Raw genomic sequence first — 27,947 nt, 5'->3', positions numbered from 1 at the left:
ATAAAATACTTGCTACAAAAATAAGGCTCAATATATGGGGCATTGGACAGTCAGTCTTGTGTAAACACGAGGAAACACAATCCATAGAACATATTTTCTGGTACCGTACATCAGTGGTTCGCTTCTGGAGACAGGTCCAGGAATGGTTGTTCTGTCATAACTAGGCCATCAGACTGTTAAACAGCCACCACTAACATTGAGTGGCTGCTGCCAACACACTGTCATTGACACTGACCCAACTCCAGCCATTTTAATAATGGGAATTGATGGGAAATGATGTAAATATATCACTAGCCACTTTAAACAATGCTACCTTATATAATGTTACTTACCCTACATTATTCATCTCATATGCATATGTATATACTGTACTCTACATCATCGACTGCATCCTTATGTAACACATGTATCACTAGCCACTTTAACTATGCCACTTTGTTTACTTTGTCTACACACTCATCTCATATGTATATACTGTACTCGATACCATCTACTGTATGCTGCTCTGTACCATCACTCATTCATATATCCTTATGTACATGTTCCTTATCCCCTTACACTGTGTATAAGACAGTAGTTTTGGAATTGTTAGTTAGATTACTTGTTGGTTATCACTGCATTGTCGGAACTAGAAGCACAAGCATTTCGCTACACTCGCATTAACATCTGCTAACCATGTGTATGTGACAAATAAAATTTGATTTGATTTGATTTGAACTACAACTACAACCTTATCAATATGGATAATGTAGCTAGTGTGACCATACTGTCAGTGTTAATTTAAGCAAGCTATCTATCTTTATTAATGGCAACATCAGCAACGTCACCTTATCAAGCCAGCTATCTTCATTAATAGCAACATCAGCAATGTCACCTTATCAAGCCAGCTATCTTTATTAATAGCAACATCAGCAACGCCACCTTATCAAGCCAGCTATCTTTATTAATAGCAACATCAGTTTATTAATGCTAGCTATCTTTATTAATAGCAACATCAGTTTATTAATGCTAGCTATCTTTATTAATAGCAACATCAGTTTATTAATGCTAGCTATCTTTATTAATAGCAACATCAGTTTATTAATGCTAGCTATCTTTATTAATAGCAACATCAGTTTATTAATGCTAGCTATCTTTATTAATAGCAACATCAGTTTATTAATGCTAGCTATCTTTATTAATAGCAACATCAGTTTATTAATGCTAGCTATCTTTATTAATAGCAACATCAGTTTATTAATGCTAGCTATCTTTATTAATAGCAACATCAGTTTATTAATGCTAGCTATCTTTATTAATGGAAACATCAGCTTATCAATGCTAGCTATCTTCATTAATGGCAACATCAGCTTATCAATGCTATCTATCTTTATTAATGGCAACGTCAGCTTATCAAGCCAGCTATCTTTATTAATAGCAACGTCAGCTTATCAATGCCAGCTATCTTTATTAATAGCAACGTCAGCTTATCAAGCCAACTATCTTTATTAATGGCACCATCAGCTTATCAATGCTAGCTATCTTTATTAATGGAAACATCAGCTTATCAATGCTAGCTATCTTTATTAATGGCAACGTCAGCTTATCAAGCCAGCTATCTTTATTAATGGCAACATCAGCTTATCAATGCTAGCTATCTTTATTAATGGAAACATCAGCTTATCAATGCTAGCTATCTTTATTAATGGCAACGTCAGCTTATCAAGCCAGCTATCTTTATTAATGGCAACATCAGCTTATCAAGCCAGCTATCTTTATTAATGGCAACGTCAGCTTATCAATGCTAGCTATCTTTATTAATGGCAACGTCAGCTTATAAATGCTAGCTATCTTTATTAATGGCAACAGTCAGCTTATCAATGCTAGATATCTTTATTAATGGCAACATCAGCTTATCAATGCTATCTATCTTTATTAATGGCAACGTCAGCTTATCAATGTTAGCTATCTTTATTAATGGCAACGTCAGCTCATCAATGCTAGCTATCTTTATTAATAGCAACGTCAGCTTATCAAGCCAGCTATCTTTATTAATGGCAACGTCAGCTCATCAATGCTAGCTATCTTTATTAATAGCAACGTCAGCTTATCAAGCCAGCTATCTTTATTAATAGCAACGTCAGTTTATCAATGCTAGCTATCTTTATTAATGGAAACATCAGCTTATCAATGCTAGCTATCTTTATTAATGGCAACGTCAGCTTATCAATGCCAGCTATCTTCATTAATGGAAACATCAGCTTATCAATGCTAGCTATCTTTATTAATGGCAACGTCAGCTTATCAATGCCAGCTATCTTCATTAATGGAAACATCAGCTTATCAAGCCAGCTATCTTTATTAATAGCAACGTCAGTTTATCAATGCTAGCTATCTTTATTAATGGAAACATCAGCTTATCAATGCTAGCTATCTTTATTAATAGCAACGTCAGCTTATCAAGCCAGCTATCTTTATTAATGGCAACGTCAGCTCATCAATGCTAGCTATCTTTATTAATAGCAACGTCAGCTTATCAAGCCAGCTATCTTTATTAATAGCAACGTCAGTTTATCAATGCTAGCTATCTTTATTAATGGAAACATCAGCTTATCAATGCTAGCTATCTTTATTAATGGCAACGTCAGCTTATCAATGCCAGCTATCTTCATTAATGGAAACATCAGCTTATCAATGCTAGCTAGCTTCATTAATGGCAACGTCAGCATATCAATGCTATCTATCTTCATTAATGGCAATGTCAGCTTATCAATGCTAGCTAGCTTTATTAATGGCAACGTCAGCTTATAAATGCTATCTATCTTTATTAATGGCAACATCAGCTTATCAATGCTATCTATCTTTATTAATGGCAACATCAGCTTATCAATGCTAGCTATCTTTATTAATGGCAACGTCTACTTAACAAGCTCGCTAAAATCTCATCTGGTTGAATCATTGTTCTGAACAAAAAGCACATCAATGAAACAAAGTCTTATTTCTGACATCACAACTAGGAACATGTGTATATGGCATTACACATACAATAAGAAGGTGGGATGTTAGTGGCATTGTTGGAAGTGTAGTCTTTCTGCCCTACCTCTGCAGCCCATGTCCTCTCCAGCTCTCTCTGTGAGTCAGCCTGTTTGTAGTAGAGGGTGAGTGTCTCTCGACAGGAGGGCGAGGGCGAGCGCAGGCTGGCACAGTCCCGCACGGAGAAACGCAGCGTCACAAAGACCCGTGGCGCCGAGTAGCGGAAGAGGAAGGGTGTGGCCAGCCAGTTGTCCTGGAGACGGGGGTTCTGGTTGATGTTGCAGACCTCAAAGGTCCGGATGAGTTTCCCCCGGTCATCTAGGACACTGACCTCATCCCACTGAGAGAGCGAGAGAGAGGGTTGTGAGAGAGGGGGAAGAGAAGAAGACACAGAGAGTTATTACATTATGGATCACTGTATGGAACTTTCTAGGTTATCCTAGAGGTTGGATAGGTTAAGTCCAAGAAGCATTGTACTTTTAGCTTGGTGATGAGTCATTATCAGTATCGCTGCACCATCTGAAACTCCCTCTTCATCTGTGTATGCTGTTGGTGTTTGAAATGTAATCTCACTTAACGTGAGATGAGGAATAAGTAGGGGTAGTTATAAAAAAACTGTACAATGACTCACAGGCAATACCTTTTTAATATAGATTGTAAAACAGTATGAGGACATAAGAGAAGTATTCTTCATCATGAAATCTGATCAACTGATAAGGTCTAGCACTAAGAAATATCTATCGCAAGAAGAAATATCGCCACATTGACTAAGGCATATTGCTGTGATTCCCATTGACTGAGTTCCTTGTTCACTAAACACAGTCAGACTTGATGGTAGAGATGATAAGTGGAGCTGAGTTATCACCAGGAATATTTGTGCCTGTAGAGAACAGTGGGTAGAGTCTCTCAGTAAAGGTGCAGCCAGTGAAAGAGTAGATATGAGACCTGGCCTCCACATCATAAAAGAAAACCTCACCCTCCTCATAATCCACAAACACCCCCATCTTCTGGGGCTTCTTACTCAGGGAGAGGTTGACCCAAGGCCCAGCGTATGCCTTGTATTCATTCATATTCCACTGCCCTACAGTCCAATATCCATCTACAGGACTTGGTGATTCATCACAATTATTCCTGTTGATGGACTCTCTAGCCACTCTCTAGCCAAACCCACATATACTTCCCCTTCACCTGCACCTCATAATGGAATCTCCCTGAGGAGAACCTCTTATTTCCGAAAACACAGGCATTATTATCAAACCTCTCTGAGTTGGCTGGGAGATTCTGTTTTACTTGTTTCCGGTCCTCAGACAGGATGAGTTTGGTATTCGCTATATGAGGGCCCAGAGTCACATCCACTGTCACATCCACTGTCCTCTTCAGATCAGCATCACACAACTTCTCCATCTCTTTATTCAGTATTTCACAGCTGAGACAGTACTCCTCATAGTCCCCACACACAGACCACTGTGGACACTGATCTCAGACCAGTACTTGGAAGGTGGAAGGGTGGTGCAGATGGATGGAGAGCTCTGGAAGAGGAGGAGATGATCTTAAATATCTGAGAGCTGCTCCAGCTCAGTGCTTTTCATCTGTAACTCAGTGATTTCCTGCCTCAGCTCTTCAATGATTATTTCAGCCTGCTTCTCTGCTGCTTTAAGTTTCTTCTCTATCTCCACAATGACCTCAGCCTGGCTTCTCTCAATGGAGCGCACTAGAGCAGCGAAGACCTCCACATTGTCTGCTATCTCTCTCTTTGTATCTATCCTGCTGAGCTCTACTGTTTGTTTGATCTCCTTAACCTTCAGCAGTCTCTCCTGGATCATCTTCTGAACGTTACCCTTAGTATTCCTCATCTTAGTCTTCCTCTCTCTATGGAGACAGTCTTGTGGTCTGTCTCGGGGCAGAACAGGACACACACACGTCTGGTCTCTCCTACAGAACAGTTCCAGGGGTCTCTCATGCTTCTTACACACCCTGTCTTCCAGGTTCTCCACAGGGTCGATCAGCTAGTGTTTCATGAAAGATGCCAGTATCTGATGAGGCTCCAGGTAAGTCTCACAGTAAGAGGCCAGACACCAGGCAGGACTTCAGGGCCTTGTGCTCTCCCTCAGTGCAGACGTCACATGGTACTTCTCCAGGTTTAGCGAGGGTTGTTGTCTGGGCTTGTCCTGGGGTGATGGATGTGGCTTCAACTGCAGCCAACTTATTGAGCTGAGCAGCCATTTCAGAAATGAAAGTGTTGACACAAAGCTCAAGCCTTCTGCCAAATATCTCTTTACACATTGGACACTGGCACAAGTCAATGATGTCCCAGTATCCTCTGATACAGGCCTTGCAGTAGTTGTGTCCACAGGGGATGGAGACTGGCTCAGTGAACACAGGGGATGGAGACTGGCTCAGTGAACACATCCAGACAGATAGAGCACTGGAACTGCTCTTCACAGGAGAATACAGGAGGAAGCCATGGCTGAAAACAGACCAAAGAAGAAAAATATATAATGGGCCCTATGAAATCCTTAATTCTATCTCGTTTTCTTCTTTTGAATCAAACTGTTTCATTTCTAGGTGTCAACAATATAGCAACACACTGTTTTATACACTGTTTTATCATGTAACAACATAGCAAACAAGTATCTCATATTCTATTTGTTCACCTCTCTACTCACCTCAGCGTGTGTTGACTGTTCTTTCTCTTCTTCTGATTAGAAAATGGGTCAACAGTGACTGGAGGCTACAGGAGGCGCAACTGTGTGGATAGATTCTGAGTGCAAAAGATCGATCCTGTTCATAACATTTTGGTTTCCATTAGTTTCACTTCAGCAGTCACGTTACTAAGCCCCTCCCTGCTCAGTACTGTTTACACAGAGAGAGAGAGAGAGAGAGAGAGAGAGAGAGAGAGAGAGAGAGAGAGAGAGAGAGAGAGAGAGAGAGAGAGAGAGAGAGAGAGAGAGAGAGAGAGAGAGAGAAGGCAAGAAGGGCCTTCTATGCCATTAAAGGAACATAACATTTGACATACCAATTAGGATCTGGCAAAAAATACTTGAATCCGTTATAGAACCCATTGACCTTTATGGTTGTGAGGTCTGGGTTCCGCTCACCAACCAAGAATTCACAAAATGGGATAAACACCAAAGTGTACAACGTAACACACCAAATAATCCAGAAAAGAGATCTTAAATTCTACATCATCCCAAAAGGAAGCGATTTGCAAACCTTCCATATTTTTTATTTAACTAGGCAAGTCAGTTAAGAACACATTCTTATTTAGAATGACCACCTAGGAACAGTGGGTTAACTGCCTTGTTCAAGGGCAGAACAACAGATTTTTATCTTGTCATCTTGGGGATTCGATCTAGCAAACCTTTGGTTACTAGCCCAACGCTCTAACCACTAGGTTACCTGCCGCCCCAACCTTCCATAACAAAGCCATCATCTACAGAGAGATGTACCTGGAGAAGAGTCCCCTAAGCAATCCGGTCCTGGGGCTCTGTTTACAAACACAAACAACCGCAACAAAGCCCCAGGACAGCAACACTATTAGACCCAACCAAATAATGAGAAAACAAAAATATAATTACTTGACACATTGGAAAGGATTAACAAAAGAACTGAATGAACTACAATGTTATTTAGCCCTTTACAGAGAGTACTCAGTGGCAGAAAACCTGACCACTGTGACTGGCCCAAAATTAAGGAAAGCTTTGACTATTTACAGACTCAGTGAGTATAGCCTTTCTATTGAGAAAGGCCGCCGTAGGCAGACTTGGCTCTCAAGAGAAGACAGGCTATGTGCACACTGCCCACAAAATGAGGTGGAAACTGAGCTGCAATTCCTAACATCCTACCAAATGTACACTACTGTTCAAAAGTTTGGTGTCACTTGGAAATGTCCTTGTTTTTGAAAGAAAAGCATGTTACTAGTCCAACGCTCTAACCACTAGGCTACCCTGCCGCCCCATTAAAATAACATCAAATTGACCAGAAATACAGTGTAGACATTGTTAATGTTGTTAATAACTATTGCAGCTGGAAACGGCTGATTAACTATGGAATATCGACATAGGCGTACAGGCCCATTATCAGCAACCATATAGTGATGGCTGGCACGTTTTTAGCTAATGGCACGTTGTGTTAGCTAATGCAAGTATATTACTTTAAAAGGCTAATTGATCATTAGAAAACCCTTTTGCAATTATGTTAGCACAGCTGAAAACTGTTGTTCTGATTAAAGAAGGAAAAAATGGCCTTTTTTAGACTAGCTGAGTATCTGGAGCATCAGCATTTGTGGGTTTGATTACAGCATCAACTGTCAGAGCAGCTTACCGATCATTGCACCTGTACATAGCCCATCTGTAAATAGCCCACCCAACTACCTCATCTCCATATTGTTATTTTTTTGTTGCTACTTTGCACCCCAGTATCTCTACATGCACATTCATCTTCTGCACATCCATCACTCCAGTGTTTAATTGCTAAATTGTAATTATTTCGCCACTATTGTCATGCAGGTGAAAGAGGACCCAAACGCGACTTAACAGAAACAGAGTTTATTAAAGTCCAAAACGGAATAACAGAAATCCTCTAGACTTGTAGAGGGGAAACAACTGGAGAAGCGGCCACAGACTGCAGGTCGCTTCGGGTAGGCGCAGGCCGTAGTCGACTGAGACACCTGCTCACACGCAGCATCTGATAAAGGCACAAAACACGACAGGACAGGGTGATACACAATCACGGCAAAAACACGACAGGACAGGGCGAAACGCAATCACAGCATGGTGAATACAATACAAGGAACCGACGGGACAGGAACGGATCACAAAGGAATAAATAGGGAATCTAATCAGGGGAAAGGATCGGGAACAGGTGTGGGAAGACTAAATGATGATTAGGGGAATAGGAACAGCTGGGAGCAGGAACGGAACGACAGAGAGAAGAGAGAGCGAGAGAGTGAGAGAGGGAGGGGGAGAGAGAGGGATAGAAGGAGGGAAAGAACCAAACAAGACCAGCAGAGGGAAACGAATAGCATGGGGAGCACAGGGACAAGACATGACAATAAATGACAAACATGACAGTACCCCCCACTCACCGAGCGCCTCCTGGCGCACTCGAGGAGGAATCCTGGCGGCAACGGAGGAAATCATCGATGAGCGAACGGTCCAGCACGTCCCGAGACGGAACCCAACTCCTCTCCTCAGGACCGTAACCCTCCCAATCCACTAGGTATTGGTGACCCCGTCCCCGAGAACGCATGTCCATAATCTTATGTACCTTGTAAATAGGTGCGCTCTCGACAAGGACGGGAGGGGGAGGGAAGACGAACGGGGGTGCGAAGAAAAGGCTTAACACAGGAGACATGGAAGACAGGATGGACGCGACGAAGATGTCGCGGAAGAAGCAGTCGCACAGCGACAGGATTGACGACCTGGGAGACACGGAACGGACCAATGAACCGCGGAGTCAACTTACGAGAAGCTGTCGTAAGAGGAAGGTTGCGAGTGGAAAGCCACACTCTCTGGCCGCAACAATACCTTGGACTCTTAATCCTGCGTTTATTGGCGGCTCTCACCGTCTGTGCCCTGTAACGGCAAAGTGCAGACCTCACCCTCCTCCAGGTGCGCTCACAACGTTGGACAAACGCTTGAGCGGAGGGAACGCTGGACTCGGCAAGCTGGGATGAGAACAGAGGAGGCTGGTAACCCAGACTACTCTGAAACGGAGATAACCCGGTAGCAGACGAAGGAAGCGAATTGTGAGCGTATTCTGCCCAGGGGAGCTGTTCTGCCCAAGACGCAGGGTTTCTGAAAGAAAGGCTGCGTAGTATGCGACCAATCGTCTGATTGGCCCTCTCTGCTTGACCGTTAGACTGGGGATGAAACCCGGAAGAGAGACTGACGGACGCACCAATCAAACGACAGAACTCCCTCCAAAACTGTGACGTGAATTGCGGACCTCTGTCTGAAACGGCGTCTAACGGGAGGCCATGAATTCTGAATACATTCTCAATAATGATTTGTGCCGTCTCCTTAGCGGAAGGAAGTTTAGCGAGGGAATGAAATGTGCCGCCTTAGAGAACCTATCGACAACCGTCAGAATCACAGTCTTCCCCGCAGACAAAGGCAGACCGGTAATGAAGTCTAAGGCAATGTGAGACCATGGTCGAGAAGGAATGGGGAGCGGTCTGAGACGACCGGCAGGAGGAGAGTTACCCGACTTAGTCTGCGCGCAGTCCGAACAAGCAGCCACGAAACGGCGCGTGTCACGCTCCTGAGTCGGCCACCAAAAGCGCTGGCGAATAGACGCAAGAGTGCCTCGAACACCGGGATGACCAGCTAACTTGGCAGAGTGAGCCCACTGAAGAACAGCCAGACGAGTGGAAACAGGAACGAAAAGGAGGTTACTAGGACAAGCGCGCGGCGACGCAGTGTGCGTGAGTGCTTGCTTAACCTGTCTTTCAATTCCCCAGACTGTTAACCCGACAACACGCCCATAAGGAAGAATCCCCTCGGGATCAGTAGAAGCCACAGAAGAACTAAACAGACGGGATAAGGCATCAGGCTTGGTGTTCTTGCTACCCGGACGGTAAGAAATCACAAACTCGAAACGAGCGAAAAACAACGCCCAACGAGCTTGACGGGCATTAAGTCGTTTGGCAGAACGGATGTACTCAAGGTTCTTATGGTCTGTCCAAACGACAAAAGGAACGGTCGCCCCCTCCAACCACTGTCGCCATTCGCCTAGGGCTAAGCGGATGGCGAGCAGTTCACGGTTACCCACATCATAGTTGCGCTCAGATGGCGACAGGCGATGAGAAAAATAAGCGCAAGGATGAACCTTATCGTCAGACTGGAAGCGCTGGGATAGGATGGCTCCCACGCCTACCTCTGAAGCGTCAACCTCGACAATGAATTGTCTAGTGACGTCAGGAGTAACGAGGATAGGAGCGGACGTAAAACGTTCTTTTAGAAGATCAAAAGCTCCCTGGGCGGAACCGGACCACTTAAAACACGTCTTGACAGAAGTAAGAGCTGTGAGAGGGGCAGCAACTTGACCGAAATTACGAATGAAACGCCGATAGAAATTAGCGAAACCTAAAAGCGCTGCAACTCGACACGTGACCTTGGAACGGGCCAATCACTGACAGCTTGGACCTTAGCGGAATCCATCTGAATGCCTTCAGCGGAAATAACGGAACCGAGAAAAGTAACGGAGGAGACATGAAAAGAGCACTTCTCAGCCTTTACGTAGAGACAATTCTCTAAAAGGCGCTGTAGAACACGTCGAACGTGCTGAACATGAATCTCGAGTGACGGAGAAAAAATCAGGATATCGTCAAGATAGACAAAAACAAAAATGTTCAGCATGTCTCTCAGAACATCATTAACTAATGCCTGAAAAACAGCTGGCGCATTGGCGAGACCGAACGGCAGAACCCGGTACTCAAAATGCCCTAACGGAGTGTTAAACGCCGTTTTCCACTCGTCCCCCTCTCTGATGCGCACGAGATGGTAAGCGTTACGAAGGTCCAACTTAGTAAAGCACCTGGCTCCCTGCAGAATCTCGAAGGCTGATGACATAAGGGGAAGCGGATAACGATTCTTAACCGTTATGTCATTCAGCCCTCGATAATCCACGCAGGGGCGCAGAGTACCGTCCTTCTTTTTAACAAAAAGAACCCCGCCCCGGCCGGAGAAGAAGAAGGCACTATGGTACCGGCGTCAAGAGACACAGACAAATAATCCTCGAGAGCCTTACGTTCGGGAGCCGACAGAGAGTATAGTCTACCTCGAGGAGGAGTGGTCCCCGGAAGGAGATCAATACTACAATCATACGACCGGTGAGGAGGAAGGGAGTTGGCTCGGGACCGACTGAAGACCGTGCGCAGATCATGATATTCCTCCGGCACTCCTGTCAAATCGCCAGGTTCCTCCTGAGAAGTAGGGACAGAAGAAATGGGAGGGATGGCAGACATTAAACACTTCACATGACAAGAAACGTTCCAGGATAGGATAGAATTACTAGACCAATTAATAGAAGGATTATGACATACAAGCCAGGGATGACCCAAAACAACAGGTGTAAACGGTGAACGGAAAATCAAAAAAGAAATAGTCTCACTGTGGTTACCAGATACTGTGAGAGTTAAAGGTAGTGTCTCAAATTTGATACTGGGAAGATGACTACCATCTAAGGCAAACATGGGCGTAGGCCTGTCTAACGGTCTGAAAGGAATGTTATGTTTCCGAGCCCATGCTTCGTCCATGAAACAACCCTCAGCCCCAGAGTCAATCAAAGCACTGCATGTAGCACCCGAACCGGTCCAGCGTAGATGGACCGACATAGTAGTACAAGATCTAGATGAAGGGACCTGAGTAGTAGCGCTCACCAGTAGCCCTCCGCTTACTGATGGGCTCTGGCCTCTTACTGGACATGAATTAACAAAATGTCCAGCAACTCCGCAATAGAGGCACAGGCGGTTGGTGATCCTCCGTTCCCTCTCCTTATTCGAGATGCGAATCCCTCCCAGCTGCATGGGCTCAGTCTCAAAGCCAGAGGAGGGAGATGGTTGCGATGCGGAGCAGGGAAACACCGTTGATGCGAGCTCTCTTCCACGAGCCCGGTGACGAAGATCTACCCGTCGTTCTATGCGGATGGCGAGAGCAATCAAAGAGTCCACATCTGAAGGAACCTCCCGGGAGAGAATCTCATCCTTAACCACTGCGTGGAGTCCCTCCAGAAAACGAGCGAGCAGCGCCGGCTCGTTCCACTCACTAGAGGCAGCAAGAGTGCGAAACTCAATGGAATAATCCGTTATGGACCGTTCACCTTGGCATAAGGAAGCCAGGGCCCTAGAAGCCTCCCCACCAAAAACTGAACGGTCAAAAACCCGAATCATCTCCTCTTTAAAGTTCTGGAATTTGTTAGAGCAATCAGCCCTTGCCTCCCAGATAGCTGTGCCCCATTCTCGAGCCCGGCCAGTAAGGAGTGAAATGACGTAAGCAACCCGAGCTCTCTCTCTAGAGTATGTGTGGGGTTGGAGAGAGAACACAATCTCACACTGCGTGAGAAAGGAGCGGCACTCAGTGGGCTGCCCGGAGTAGCAAGGTGGGTTATTAACCCTAGGTTCTGGAGGCTCGGCAGGCCAGGGAGTAACAGGTGGCACGAGACGTAGACTCTGGAACTGTCCAGAGAGGTCGGAAACCTGAGCGGCCAGGTTCTCCACGGCATGGCGAGCAGCAGACAATTCCTGCTCGTGTCTGCCGAGCATGGCTCCTTGGATCTCGACGGCAGTGTAACGAGCGTCTGAAGTCGCTGGGTCCATTCCTTGGTCGGTTCCTTCTGTCATGCAGGTGAAAGAGGACCCAAACGCGACTTAACAGAAACAGAGTTTATTAAAGTCCAAAACGGAATAACAGAAATCCTCTAGACTTGTAGAGGGGAAACAACTGGAGAAGCGGCCACAGACTGCAGGTCGCTTCGGGTAGGCGCAGGCCGTAGTCGACTGAGACACCTGCTCACACGCAGCATCTGATGAAGGCACAAAACACGACAGGACAGGGTGATACACAATCACGGCAAAAACACGACAGGACAGGGCGAAACGCAATCACAGCATGGTGAATACAATACAAGGAACCGACGGGACAGGAACGGATCACAAAGGAATAAATAGGGAATCTAATCAGGGGAAAGGATCGGGAACAGGTGTGGGAAGACTAAATGATGATTAGGGGAATAGGAACAGCTGGGAGCAGGAACGGAACGACAGAGAGAAGAGAGAGCGAGAGAGTGAGAGAGGGAGGGGGAGAGAGAGGGATAGAAGGAGGGAAAGAACCAAACAAGACCAGCAGAGGGAAACGAATAGCATGGGGAGCACAGGGACAAGACATGACAATAAATGACAAACATGACAACTATGGCCTATTTTAGCCTTACCTCCTTAATCTTACTACATTTGCACACACTGTATATAGACTTTTCCATTGTGTTATTGACTGTACGTTTGTTTATCCCATGTGTAACTCTGTGTTGTTTGTGTCGAACTGCTTTACTCTATCTTGGCCAGGTCGCAGTTGCAAATGTCAACTTGTTCTCAACTGTCCTACCTGGTTAAATAAAGGTGTAATAAAAATCTCTTCACAGAACAGAGCAAACTGGCTCTAACCAGAATAGAAAGAGGAGTGGGAGGCCCCGGTGCACAACTGAGCAAGAGGATAAGTGCATAAGAGTGATTAGTTTGAGAAACAGATGCCTCACAAGTCCTCAACTGGCAGCTTCATTAAATAGTATCCGCAAAACATCAGCCTCAACGTCAACAATGCCACTTAATATAATGTTTACATACCCTACATTACTCATCTCATATGTATATACTGTACTCTATATCATCTACTGCATCTTTATGTAATACATGTATCACTAGCCACATTAAACTATGCCGCTTTGTTTACATACCCTACGTTACTCATCTCATATGTGCAGTATATACTGTACTCGATACCATCTACTGCATCTTGCCTATGCCGTTCTGTACCATCACTCATTCATGTATCTTTATGTACATATTCTTCATCCCTTTACACTTGTGTGTATAAGGTAGTAGTTGTGGAATTGTTAGGTTAGATTACTCGTTAGTTATTACTGCAATGTCGGAACTAGAAGCACAAGCATTTCGCTACACTCGCTCTGCTAACCATGTGTATGTGACAAATAAAATGTGATTTTATTTGATTCCTAACCTTTGGATAGTCCTAAGAATTGCAGTCTCCCTACCAGTAACAGTAGGATCGGCAAAGAGGAGCTTTTCAAAATGAAAGCTCATCAAAAGCTATCTGAGGACTTCCATGTCACAGGAACGTTTGTGTGGTCTGGCCGTCATGACCATAAATCATGACATGGGGAAACACATGTCCCATGATGACATCATTGATGATTTTGCCTCAAGAAAGTGCAGAAGAGTAATATTTTGATGGAAAGATATTAATTGAAACATTCAAATGTTTACACACTTAGTAACATTTAAGATTGTATGGTAGATGTGCATTTGTGTAAATGACTGGCTGACATACTTTCTCCATTTCTTCCAGACAGTCCAGATAGACTGGTGCCTGTGCTGATGCTGAAAATGCCCAGGCTGTAGAGGGAACCTAAGTTCATCACACAGCTGTATAGGTTTTGTTTGACTATTTTGAGACATTTAGCTGCAGCCACAGCCTATAGGCTCATGTTTACATTGTATAGACAAAGTTCATCACACAGCTGTATAGGTTTTATTAGACTATTTTGAGACATTTAGCTGCAGCCACAGCCTATAGGCTCATGTTTACATTGTATAGACAAAGCTAATTGTATAATATTGTGAGGCCTGGACTAATTACCAGGCAGCAGAGCCAAAGCTCAGTGTTATATTTGATTATTTCCTACATTTTATATTTTCTACAGTTTCTTATTTATGTTAATATTAATATTCACTTATCTGAAGATTCTATAGAAAATATTATATTTTATAAATATTGTTTGTTTATATCTCATTCTGTTCTGTATCGGTCTACTTATAGCCAGAGAAGCCCTCCTGTCCGGAGCTGCCAGACCCGCCCTCCTGTCCGGAGCTGCCAGAGCCGCCCTCCTGTCCGGAGCTGCCAGAGCCGCCCTCCTGTCCGGAGCTGCCAGAGCCGCCCTCCTGTCCGGAGCTGCCAGAGCCGCCCACCTGTCCGAAGCTGCCAGAGCCGCCCGTCAGTCAGGAGCTGCCAGAGCCGCCTGTCACTCCGGAGCTGCCGGAGCCGCCCTTCACTCCATCCGGTGCCTCCTCCACGCACCAGGCCTCCTGTAGGTCTCCCCAGCCTGTGGCAGCCCCACGCACCAGGCTGTCTCTCCGTCTCCTCCCTCCAGGTCCCCCCACCTGTCCGGCGCTTCCAGAGTCTCCCTCCAGTGGCGGATTTAGGCATAAGCGACATGTGCAGCGGCCTAGGGCGGCATCTTGCCGGGGGCGGCACGGGGCACCCGCCCGCACAAATAAATAATAATAATATTCTGAATGGTGACATGGTGAATGGTGTCACATCCTGATCTGTTTCACCTGTCCTTGTGCTTGTCTCCACCCCCTCCAGGTGTCACCCATCTTCCCCTTTATCCCCTGGGTATTTATACCTGTGTTTTCTGTCTGTCTGTGCCAGTTCGTTTTGTTTTTCGTCTAGCTTTGTCTCCCAACTGGAAGACCGAGGTATGGGGAGTGAAGGAATTTATCAAATAGCACACCTCTAACTTTGTACAGCAATTAGTTGTGCAATTTAGTTTGTGTGTTTCTTGTTTGAAGTCAATAGTGTAATAATCAGGTTCTCTTCTTTATAAGTGTGTTATTATATTTGTGTATTTGTGTGATATAGGATTTGTTCAACTTAGTTTTATTTGTGTGTTTTTTTGTTAGTGTCACGACTCCTAACGAAGGTGGCTCCCCTTCCTGTTCGGGTGGCGCTTGGCAGTCGTCGTCACCGGCCTACTAGCTGCCACTGATCCCTTTTCCCCCTTTCTGTTTATCGGTTTCACCTGTGTTCATTTTAGGCTGATTGGTCGGGCTTTATTTACCAGCAGGCGTGTGGGATTGTTTGGTGTACGTGCCCATGTTCTTGGGTTTTGCTGGACTGTTTAAGTCCCCCGTGTTTGGGGCATTTGTTTTTGGTGTGCGCCCTGTGTTCTGTGGGGTTGGTGTATGTTCACCGGTTTTTGTGCATTCAACAATATAGCACTACCCTGAACTCTCTGTGTAATGACTGTCTTCGAGTGAAAGAGAGGAGGACCAAGATGCAGTGTGAATATAATCCATATTTAATGGGAATTACATAAACAATGAACAAAAACAACAAACCAACATAATGAACAAAGACGACACGTAACGTGAACACTAAACACTGGCACACTGAAACAGGAACAATCACCCACAAAATACCCAAAGAATATGGCTGCCTAAATATGGTTCACAATCAGAGACAACGATAGACAGCTGCCTCTAATTGAGAACCAATCTAGGCAACCATAGACCATAGACATACACCTAGATAGGAAACACCCCCATAAACATACAAAACCCCTAGACAAGACAAAAACACATACATCACCCATGTCACACCCTGACCTAACCAAAATAACAAAGAAAACAATGAATACTAAGGTCAGGGTGTGACACTCTGCTTCCTGCACCTGACTTCTCACCCACCACACCCCGGACGTTACAGTTAGTAATAGGGGAATGGTGTAATAATTTGATTCACTATATTATTTGTATTTATATACTACAATTTGTTTCTATTTGTCTCTGTTACTTCTTTTTTGATATTTATGAGTCTTATTTTTGTACATATATTTAAATTTATATAGTTTTAAATGTTATGATTATTTATTTGTGTTGTTCCAAATGTCTGAATGAACCGCCACTGGGAGGGAGGATTGTAGTGGGAGCACTGGGGTGTCAGGTGTGACTGTGTGGCAATGGCAAATGGTTTACATGGCACAGGTAGGTAGGAGGGCCCCTTAGGTCAGGACCGGCTCTGACAGTATGCATAGTTGGTAAATCCAAGGGAGAAATTGCACATGGACTCAAATGTCAAACTTTTATATTTTCATTGTAATATACAGTGTTATGATATCAGAGAAGATACCAGCAGAATGCAAAAAAATAAGCTGCTGAACATATACAAACATATTCTCTAATGAATGTACAAATATAAACACAGTGATATTGTGCATATGCTTTGTGTCTGTGTGACGGAATTCCCTGTTCCCTAAACTCAGTCAGACTTGATGGGAGAGGTGATAAGAGGAGTTGTGTTGGAAGGATGATAGGCTGTAGAGAACAGTGGGTGGAGTCTCTCAGTGAAGGTGCAGCCAGTGAAAGAGTAGATATGAGACCTGGCCTCCACGTTGTAAAAGGAGACCTGACCCTCCTCATAATCCACAAACACCCCCACCTTCTGGGGCTTCTTACTCAGGGTGAGGGGGACATAAAACCCAGTGCAAACCTCATACTCATCCCCATTCTCCAGCCCCAAAGCCCAGTATCCATTGGCAAGACTCAATAGATTCACTCCCTTCCTGTTGATAGACTCTCTAGCCATTCCTAAACCCCATGAAGTCCTCCCTTTCACCTGAACTTCATAGTAGAATCTCCCCGAGGAGAACCCATCCTTTCCTAAAACACGGGTATGATAATCAAATCTCTCTGGGTTGGCAGGGAGATTCTGCTTTTTGTCTCCATATCTCACTTGTTTCCTGTCCTTAGACAGGATGAGTTTGGCATATGCTGTATCAGGGTCCAGAGTCACATCCACTGCATACTGCTGTATCTTCTTCAGATCAGCAACACACACATTTTTCATCTCTTTACCGAGGGTCTCCTCCAGCTGAGACAAAACTCTCCCCAGAGTCCACACACCCACACTGCTATGATCACAGATCTCAGACCAGTTATTTGTGTGTGGAAGGGTAGTACAGAGGGATGGGGAGCTGTGAAGGAGGTGAAGGTGGTCCTCAATATCTGAGAGCTGCTCCAGCTCAGTGCTTCCTCTCTTTAGCTCAGTGATTTCCTGCTCCAACTCTTCAATGAGCCCTTCAGCCCGCCTCTCTGCTGCTTTCTGCTTCCCCTCAACCACCTCAATGAGCTCAGCCTGGCTTTTATCAATACAGCGCACCATAGCAGTGAAGATTATCACATATTATAACTCTATCTTCTCTTTACTCACCTCAGAGTCTGTTGACTCTGTTCGTTCTCTTCCTCTGATCAGAAAAAGGCTCCAGGACTGGTGACTACAGTAGGTAACAGTACAGCTGTATAGATAGATTCTTTAAAGTGTAAACATTCGATCCTGTTCATAACATTTAGGTTGTCATTTTAGTTTCACTTCAGCAATGTGACGTTCCTAAGCACCTCAGCAATGTGACGTTCCTAAGCACCTCAGCAATGTGACGTTGTGACAATACAGAGGCGGATGCAAGATGCAAGCAACGATGGTTTAATGAATACAGTTTACAGCAGCAACAGGACAGACAGACTGTACTCAGACGGAATCCGACCCAGGGACTAGGGCGCATCTTCCGATGATAGCGTGCTGAGAAATCCAGGGGAGTGTGTCCGGATGGGTAGGAAGGAGCACAGCAGATAATCCACACAAGGGCGGCGAGAGATGAGCACGGACACACGACACAACCTCAGGGAAGTAACAACGATCAGACAACAAGAAACACTGGTTACAGAACATATAAAGGGAAGATAAGTGGTTCCAGCTGGCGCAGACAATCAGGCCGAGATTGGGAACCACACCACACAAACACGGGAGAGAGAGAGAGAGAGAGAGAGAGAGAGAGAGAGAGAGAGAGAGAGAGAGAGAGAGAGAGAGAGAGAGAGAGAACGAGAAAGAGAGAGGGAGGCAGTGGCTTCATGAACCGTGACAATACCCCCCCCCCTAGGAACGCCTCTTGGCGTTCCCAGGTGAATTTACCTGTCGATTGAAATCATCGATAAGGGAGTGATCCAGAATGTCCCTAGCAGGCACCCAACTTCTCTCCTCCGGGCCGTAACCCTCCCAGTCCACCAGGTACTGGAATCCGCGTCCCCTCCTTCTAGAGTCCAAAATACGATTGACAGAAAAGGTGGGTTCCCCATCAACAAGTCGTGGCGGCGGGGGAACCGGGACCGGCGGGTTAATGCGTGCCTGAAACACAGGTTTTATTTTAGACACATGAAAGGTAGGATGAATTCTCCTATACGCCGGAGGAAGCTTGAGCCGGACCGCCACCGGACTAATGATTCTGGTGACTTTGAACGGGCCGATAAATTTTGGGGCAAGCTTGTTCGAAACGAATCGGAGTGGAATGTTCTTAGTAGAAAGCCACACTCTTTGGCCAACGACGTATACCGGAGGCTTCGACCGGTGGCGATTGGCCTTAGCCTTGGTGCGCGCCCCCACCCAGAGAAGAGTCTCACGGGCTCTGCTCCATGCGTGACGGCACCTCTGGATGAAAGCGTGAAAGCGTGAGCGGAGGGAACAGTGACCTCGGACTCCGTACTGGGAAAGATAGGTGGCTGGTAACCTAAACTACACTCAAACGGAGAGAGACCCGTGGCTGCCACTGGCAACGAATTGTGAGCGTACTCAACCATAGAGAGTTGTTGACTCCAGGAAGAGGGATTCTTAGAAACCAAACATCGCAACACTCTCTCCAAATCTTGGTTGGCCTTCTCCGTTTGACCGTTGCTCTGGGGATGAAACCCTGAAGACAGGCTGACACTCCCTCCCAGTAACCTACAAAACTCTTGCCAAAACTTGGACACAAATTGGGGCCCCCTGTCAGAAACTACGTCCATCGGCAGGCCATGTAAGCGAAAGACGTGATCCACGACAGTTACCGCTGTCTCCTTGGCAGATGGTAATTTAGGCAAGGGAATAAAATGAGCCGCCTTCGAGAACCGGTACACCACGGTCAAAACAACCGTCTTGCCCTGGGAGGGCGGGAGGCTGGTAACAAAATCTAGCGCAATGTGGGACCAGGGTCTCGAAGGGACCGACAGCGGTTGGAGTAACCCATCTGGGGGTCGATTAGAAGTCTTCCCAGTGGCACAAACCGAGCAAGCCAAGACAAAACTGTGAATGTCACGAGCCATCAGTGGCCACCAAAAGCGTTGCTTAACCAAAAAGCTAGTGCGGCTGACTCCTGGATGACACGCTACGTTGGAGCAATGCCCCCACCGAATAACATCGGACCGACACCCCTCCGGCACAAACAACCGATTAGGCGGGCAACCGGGCGGAGGCGTTACTCCTTCTAAGGCCGTTTTGACCCTCGATTCAACCTCCCATGTGAGTGTGGAGACCACTAGGGTCCCGGGTAGGATGCACTCGGGAGTGGATGGGTGTTCGGAATGGTCAAAAATGTGAGAAAGGGAATCGGGTTTGACATTCTTGGAACCCGGGCGATACGAGAGAGAGAAGTCAAAACGTCCTAAAAAAGAGTGCCCACCGCGCCTGCCTGGAGTTGAGTCGCTTGGCGGTTCTGATATATTCCAAATTTCTGTGATCGGTCCAAACTATAAAAGGTACCCCCGAACCCTCTAACCAATGGCGCCACTCCTCCAGTGCTAACTTCACTGCCAACAACTCTCTGTTGCCAATGTCGTAGTTGCATTCCGCAGGTGATAACCAATGGGAAAGGAACGCGCAAGGGTGCATCTTGTCGTCAGAAGAGGAACGTTGGGAAAGTACCGCACCTACCCCCACCTCTGAAGCGTCCACCTCCACTACGAACTGACGCGAGGGATCGGGAGCTATGAGGATGGGAGCCAAAACAAAGCGGCTCTTGAGTTTGGTGAATGCAGCCTCGGCTGTATCGGACCACCTGAACGCCACTCTGGGGGAGGTTAAGGCGGTAAGAGGAGCGACGATCTGGCTAAAGTTGCGAACGAAACGCCGGTAGAAATTGGCGAATCCCAGAAACCTCTGTAGGGCCTTACGGGAATCTGGGCTTGGCCAATCCACCACAGCCTTAACCTTGTCAGGATCCATGCGAATACCTTCAGTCGAGACGATGTAACCTAGGAATGGAACGGATTGTGTATGAAAAATGCATTTCTCCGCCTTGACAAAAAGTCCATTCTCCAACAACCTCTGAAGCACTCGTCTGACGTGCTGAACGTGTTCCTGGAGAGAAGAAGAAAAAATCAGTATGTCATCCAGGTAAACATATATGAACTGATCAATCATATCTCTCAGCACGTTATTGACGAGTGCCTGGAAAACCGCTGGGGAGTTGGATAGCCCAAAAGGTATGACCAAATATTTGAAGTGCCCTCTGGGGGTGTTAAACGCGGTCTTCCATTCGTCCCCCCCCCTTATGCGAACCAAATTATATGCATTACGTAAATCCAACTTAGTGAACACGGATGCTCCCTGTAACCTTTCAAAGGCTGAGGACATCAACGGTAAGGGATAGGTATTCTTCACTGTGATGTTATTCAACCCACGGTAATCAATGCAAGGACGCAGAGATCCGTCCTTCTTCCCCACAAAGAAGAACCCCGCCCCCGCTGGAGAAGAGGAAGGACGAATGAATCCAGATGCCAGAGAATCAGAGATGTATCTCTCCATAGCCTCCCTCTCAGGAACAGAGAGTGAATATAACTTGCCTTTAGGCGGAGACTCACCTGGCAATAATTCTATTGCACAGTCATAGGGACGATGCGGAGGAAGAGAAGCAGCATGGGACTTACTGAACACCTCCTTCAGGTCGAGGTATTCAACGGGCACGTTAGACAAATCCACTGCCTCCTCTAGAAACACAGAATCAGACACAGACGAACAAGCAGACACTAAACAGGACTCAAGACACTTGTTACTCCACATGGATATAGAGTTATGACCCCAGTCAACTCTGGGGTTGTGTTGGGTGAGCCAAGGGTGGCCGAGAACTAATGGTGCAAGGGGTGAGTCCATGAGTAGGAATGATAGTGTCTCAGTGTGATTGCCAGAAGTGATGAGTGTGATAGGTTCAGTGGTGTGAGAAATGTTGGGGAGTTCTTGACCATTGAGAGCGTTGACGGATATCATGTGCGTGAGTGAGGTGATAGGAATCTGGAGTTTGTGAGCGAGCTTGAAGTCCATGAAATTACCCTCTGCTCCTGAGTCCAGTAAGGCTTGGGTGTCGTGCGTGTGGGTGGCCCATCTTAGTCTTACCGGGAGGAGAGTAGATGATGAGGTCTTCTCTGTGGTTACACCACCCGATAGTAGCCTCATGCTTACTACCGGGCCTGATCTTTTACCGGGCAGGAGTGGATAAAGTGGCCCGCTCTACCACAGTAGAGACAGAGTCCTTGGGATCTCCGCCTCTCCCTCTCTTCCCGGGAGAGGCGAGCTCTCCCCAGCTGCATGGGTTCGTGAGCGGAGGCTGAACTGGCCGTGTTCCAGCCGCTGGCATGCCAGCCCTCCGTGTCGTTATACGGTCTGTTAGGGCATGCTCGGCGGCCAATACGACTCAGACGAGCGTCGACCCTCAAGGCTAGTTCCACTAGTCCATTTAAACTCCTGGGAAGGTCCAGAACATAAATCTCCTTCTGGATCCAGTCCTCCAGCCCATGCAGGAACATGTCCCACTGCGCCTCCTCCTTCCACTGACACTCTGTGGCCAGAGTGCGGAATTGGATGGAGTATTCCGATACTGAACGGTCTCCTTGGCGAAGGTCAGCGAGTAGTCTGGCCGCCTCCCTACCCGCCACGGCCCGATCGAAGACCCTTCTCATCTCCTCGGAGAGTGTCTGGAAAGAGGTGCAGCATGGGTCCTGGTTCGCCCACACCGCCGTTCCCCAAAGAGCCGCTTTGCCTGATAGCAGTGTGAGTACGAATGCTACCTTAGACTGTTCACGGTTGAAGGTCCGTGGCTGCAACGAGAAATGCATGGAACATCTCGTAAGAAAAGCTCTGCAATAGTCAGGATCACCTGAATAACCCTCTGGTGTCGGTAGCCGTGGCTCTAGCTGGGAATCCGGCTCTGGTGGGGCGGGTTGAACTGCCGGTGTAGGTGGCGCAGCGGAACCCCTCAGATGTTGCAATTGTTGGGTCAGCTGGGATACCTGCGTCGCAAGGGCTTGTACTGCCCGACCTGTGCTGGAGATGTTCTCCTCTTGTTGATCCATTCTCGTGATACTGCAGGAAATGAATTCGGTCAGACTCGTTGAACTCGCTGCATCCATGGTCTGGTCTGATCGTTCTGTGACAATACAGAGGCGGATGCAAGATGCAAGCAACGATGGTTTAATGAATACAGTTTACAGCAGCAACAGGACAGACAGACTGTACTCAGACGGAATCCGACCCAGGGACTAGGGCGCATCTTCCGATGATAGCGTGCTGAGAAATCCAGGGGAGTGTGTCCGGATGGGTAGGAAGGAGCACAGCAGATAATCCACACAAGGGCGGCGAGAGATGAGCACGGACACACGACACAACCTCAGGGAAGTAACAACGATCAGACAACAAGAAACACTGGTTACAGAACATATAAAGGGAAGATAAGTGGTTCCAGCTGGCGCAGACAATCAGGCTGAGATTGGGAACCACGCCACACAAACACGGGAGAGAGAGAGAGAGAGAGAGAGAGAGAGAGAGAGAGAGAGAGAGAGAGAGAGAGAGAGAGAGAGAGAGAGAGAGAGAGAGAGAACGAGAAAGAGAGAGGGAGGCAGTGGATTCATGAACCGTGACAGACGTTCCTAAGCATCTCAGCAATGTGACGTTCCTAATTATCTCAGCAATGTGACGTTCCTAAGCACTTCAGCAATGTAACGTTCCTAAGCACCTCAGCAATGTGACGTTCCTAAGCACCTCAGCAATGTGACGTTCCTAAGCACCTCAGCAATGTGACGTTCCTAAGCACCTCAGCAATGTGACGTTCCTAAGCATCTCAGCAATGTGACGTTCCTAAGCACTTCAGCAATGTGACGTTCCTAAGCACCTCAGCAATGTGATGTTCCTAAGCACCTCAGCAATGTGACGTTCCTAAGCACCTCAGCAATGTGACATTCCTAAACACCTCAGCAATGTGACATTCCTAAGCATCTCAGCAATGTGATGTTCCTAAGCACCTCAGCAATGTGACGTTCCTAAGCACCTCAGCAATGTGATGTTCCTAAGCACCTCAGCAATGTGATGTTCCTAAGCACCTCAGCAATGTGACCTTCCTAAGCACCTCAGCAAGGTGACGTTCCTAAGCACCTCAGCAAGGTGACGTTCCTAAGCACCTCAGCAATGTGACGTTCCTAAGCACCTCAGCAATGTGACGTTCCTAAGCACCTCAGAAATGTGACGTTCCTAAGCACCTCAGCAAGGTGACGTTCCTAAGCACCTCAGCAATGTGACGTTCCTAAGCACCTCAGCAATGTGACGTTCCTAAGCACCTCAGCAATGTGATGTTCCTAAGCACCTCAGCAAGGTGACGTTCCTAAGCACCTCAGCAATGTGACGTTCCTAAGCACCTCAGCAATGTGACGTTCCTAAGCACCTCAGCAATGTGACATTCCTAAGCACCTCCCTACACTGTTTGCTGACTGCTGGGCTGATACTCTGCTCTTAAAGGAATAGTCAATATTTAACCGCTTGGCTCTCCCATTCACGGGTGTATGTCCCTTCAGGAAGGTCACTTCCCCATTTCATTCCGTTTACTTACATTTAAGAAAGTCTTTCAACAGAATGGGCAAAATTAATACACACATTGTACTATTATACAGTTTCTATCTTGTGTATAACACAGTACTAACTGTCTATACATGCTGTAACTGTATATAAACATAGGTCTTTTGAAATATATATACATACTTTCTGAGTGCAACATGATATCACACATACATTTATGCATTATCAATCAAAAACGTACAGTATATACATAGATTGTCTATATAAATAGCTCACAGTGCAATAAACATCATTGCTAATCATAACATGGTCTTCGTGAACACACATGTTCTAAACTCAAGGTTTAAGTGTTATTAGTTTATTATTATTTACTTTTTATTTCACCTTTATTGAACCAGGTAGGCTAGTTGAGAACAAGTTCTCATTTTCAACTGCGACCTGGCCAAGATAAAGCATAGCGGTGTGAACAGACAACAACACAGACTTACACATGGAGTAAACAATTAACAAGTCAATAACACAGTAGAAAAAAAGGGGAGTCTATATACATTGTGTGCAAAAGGCATGAGGAGGTAGGCGAATAATTAGGTAGGTGAAAATGGGTGGGCTATTTACCAATAGACTATGTACAGCTGCAGCGATCGGTTAGCTGCTCAGATAGCAGATGTTTGAAGTTGGTGAGGGAGATAAGAGTCTCCAACTTCAGCGATTTTTGCAATTCGTTCCAGTCACAGGCAGCAGAGTACTGGAAGGAAAGGCCAAATGAGGTGTTGGCTTTAGGGATGATCAGTGAGATGCGCATGCTACGGATGGGTGTTGCCATCGTGACCAGTGAGCTGAGATAAGGCGGAGCTTTACCTAGCATGGACTTGTAGATGACCTGGAGCCAGTGGGTCTGGCGACGAATATGTAGCCAGGGCCAGCCGACTAGAGCATACAAGTCGCAGTGGTGGGTGGTATAAGGTGCTTTAGTGACAAAACGGATGGCACTGTGATAAACTGCATCCAGTTTGCTGAGTAGAGTTTGGAAGCAATTTTCTAGATGACATCGACAAAGTCGAGGATCGGTAGGATAGTCAGTTTTACTAGGGTAAGTTTGGCGGCGTGAGTGAAGGAGGCTTTGTTGCGGAATAGGAAGCCGACTCTTATAGATGTCCACATATTCAAGGTCGGAACCATCCAGGGTGGTGATGCTGGTCAGGCGTGCGGGTGCAGGCAGCGAACGGTTGAAAAGCATGCATTTGGTTTTACCAGCGTTTAAGAGCAGTTGGAGGCCACGGAAGGTGGCCTCCAACTGTTGTATGGGTGTTGTATGAGTGTTGTATGAGTGTGTTGTATGGCATTGAAGCTCGTTTGGAGGTTAGATAGCACAGTGTCCAAGGACGGGTCGGAAGTATATAGAATGGTGTCGTCTGCGTAGAGGTGGATCAGGGAATCGCCCGCAGCAAGAGCAACATCATTGATATATACAGAGAAAGGAGTCGGCCCGAGAATTGAACCCTGTGGCACCCCCATAGAGACTGCCAGAGGACCGGACAGCATGCCCTCCGATTTGACACACTGAACTCTGTCTGCAAAGTAATTGGTGAACCAGGCAAGGCAGTCATCTGAAAAACTGAGGCTACTGAGTCTGCCGATAAGAATATGGTGATAGAGTCGAAAGCCTTGGCAAGGTAGATGAAGACGGCTGCACAGTACTGTCTTTTATCGATGGCGTACACCGACCAACTAAATAAACTGACAGGTTCCTTCTGGGCAATGCAACACCAATAAGAAATAATAAAAGACAAGAATACAAAGATAAAGTTAATGGCTCAGTAGAATGCAAATGTCTGTCTGTCTGTCTGTCTGTCTGTCTGTCTGTCTGTCTGTCTGTCTGTCTGTCTGTCTGTCTGTCTGTCTGTCTGTCTGTCTGTCTGTCTGTCTGTCTGTCTGTCTGTCTGTCTGTCTGTCTGTCTGTCTGTCTGTCTGTCTGTCTGTCTCTCTCTCTGTCTCTCTCTCTCTGTCTCTCTCTCTCTCTCTCTCTCTCTCTCTCTCTCTCTCTCTCTCTCTCTCTCTCTCTCTCTCTCTCTCTCTCTCTCTCTCTCTCTATTTTTGGTAATGGAGGATAAGAACACAAGTTTACGGTGTGGAAATTCAGGACAGCTGAAGTGAAACCTGAAGCTGCTCAAAACAGTCGCTCATGATGAGAAAGTCTGCTGAATGAGTCAAATGTAAATGTGATGCAGGGCTTAGTTTCAGAGATTATACACTAGGACGCTCCTGAGTGACAAGCATAGCATTATCTGTTGTAGTACAGTAGCTACTCTACTGCTGTTTACTAGTCCTCATCATCATTCCAATCTGCCAGGGTCCTGATCTGTACACCCTATCAGAGTATACTGTATCTCGTGTGTGTGTGTGTGTGTGTGTGTGTGTGTGTGTGTGTGTGTGTGTGTGTGTGTGTGTGTGTGTGTGTGTGTGTGTGTGTGTGTGTGTGTGTGTGTGTGTGTGTGTGTGTGTGTGTGTGTGTGTGTGTGTGTGTGTGTGTGTGTGTGTGTGTGTGTAACCTTGTCCACAGAAAAAGAGCAAAGCCCTCCACCATCACACTGACAGAGAGAGTGCATTCCCATTTGGTGCAATTGAAGTAATGATAACATCAGAGAACACGTGAAAAGAGGCTGAGAGGCTGGCAGACTAATGGAGAGAGGAGAGGGACAGTCCCTCCCAGGCACTGATACAGGTTATGTTAGGAGAGAGCGACGGAAACAGAGAATGAGAGTGTGTGACATAGATTGTGTGTGTGTGTGTGTGTGTGTGTGTGTGTGTGTGTGTGTGTGTGTGTGTGTGTGTGTGTGTGTGTGTGTGTGTGTGTGTGTGTGTGTGTGTGTGTGTGTGTGTGTGTGTGTGTGTGTGTGTGTGTGTGTGTGTGTGTGTGTGTGTGTGTGTGTGTGTGTGTGTGTGTGTGTGTGTGTGTGTGTGTGTGTGTGTGTGTGTGTGTGTGTGTGTGTGTGTGTGTGTGTGTGTGTGTGTGTGACAGATTGTGTTTGTGTGAGAGAGAGAAGGAGAGAGAGGTACTGTAGGTAAAAGTCATGGTAGGGGATAGAGTGGAGACTCTCAGCCAGTCATGCAGGATGAGTGTGAGTGAGTGAGCACAGGTCTAAATGTGTGACATCGTGTGTGTGCGTTGCCAACGTATGGCCATGAATAAATACTGAAACCCGCCCTCTTGCATTTGTTTTCTGTGTTTTTTCCCCCTTCCTCTTATCCCCTTCCCCCTCTTTCTCGCTCCCTCTCATGAGTGGAAAAAAGTAGACAGATTGGGGAGAGGGGGGTGGAGGAGAGAGACAAGTCATTTGTGATTTAATCTAAACCGAAATCCCAGAAAAACAACAAATCTCCACAGTGACAGAGGACAGGGCCTCAGACACACTGAAGGGCACAGAGCGAGAGAGACATTAGGGTGGAAGGAAAGAGGGATAAGAGAGGGAGAAGGGATGGGAGATGATGTGGATAGAGGAATAGAAAGCAGAGGAAGAGAGGAGGGATGGAAGAAGGGAGGAAGAGAATGAGAAGAAATGGATGGAGAGGAGAGAGAAGTGGAGGAGGGGTGGGGGATGGAGGGATGGAGAAGAAAGAGAGAAGTGGAAGTGGATGGAGAGATGGAGGGATGGAGAGGAGAGAGAGGAGTGGATGAGGGATGGACAGAAGAGAGAGGAGTGAGGAGGGATGGAGAGATGGAGAGGAGAGAGAAGAGTGGAGGAGGGATGGAGAGGAGAGAGAGGAGTGGAGGAG

General features: G+C 46.4%; 1 protein-coding gene across 1 annotated transcript in view; it reads right to left on the bottom strand.

Annotated features, from left to right (window-relative positions):
- LOC124005979 (ephrin type-B receptor 5-like) overlaps positions 1-27,947 on the bottom strand; it is an 88,149-nt gene that overhangs the window by 35,631 nt on the left and 24,571 nt on the right. The window contains exon 3 of the mRNA XM_046315627.1: positions 3,080-3,352. Coding sequence (XP_046171583.1) covers positions 3,080-3,352 — 273 coding nt within the window. The remainder of the gene's footprint in view (positions 1-3,079; positions 3,353-27,947) is intronic.

The sequence above is a fragment of the Oncorhynchus gorbuscha genome, linkage group LG19 (assembly GCF_021184085.1).
Source record: "Oncorhynchus gorbuscha isolate QuinsamMale2020 ecotype Even-year linkage group LG19, OgorEven_v1.0, whole genome shotgun sequence".
Taxonomy (NCBI): domain Eukaryota; kingdom Metazoa; phylum Chordata; class Actinopteri; order Salmoniformes; family Salmonidae; genus Oncorhynchus; species Oncorhynchus gorbuscha.
Note: the sequence above shows the minus strand (reverse complement) of the source record. Positions and strands in the feature narration are given on the sequence as shown.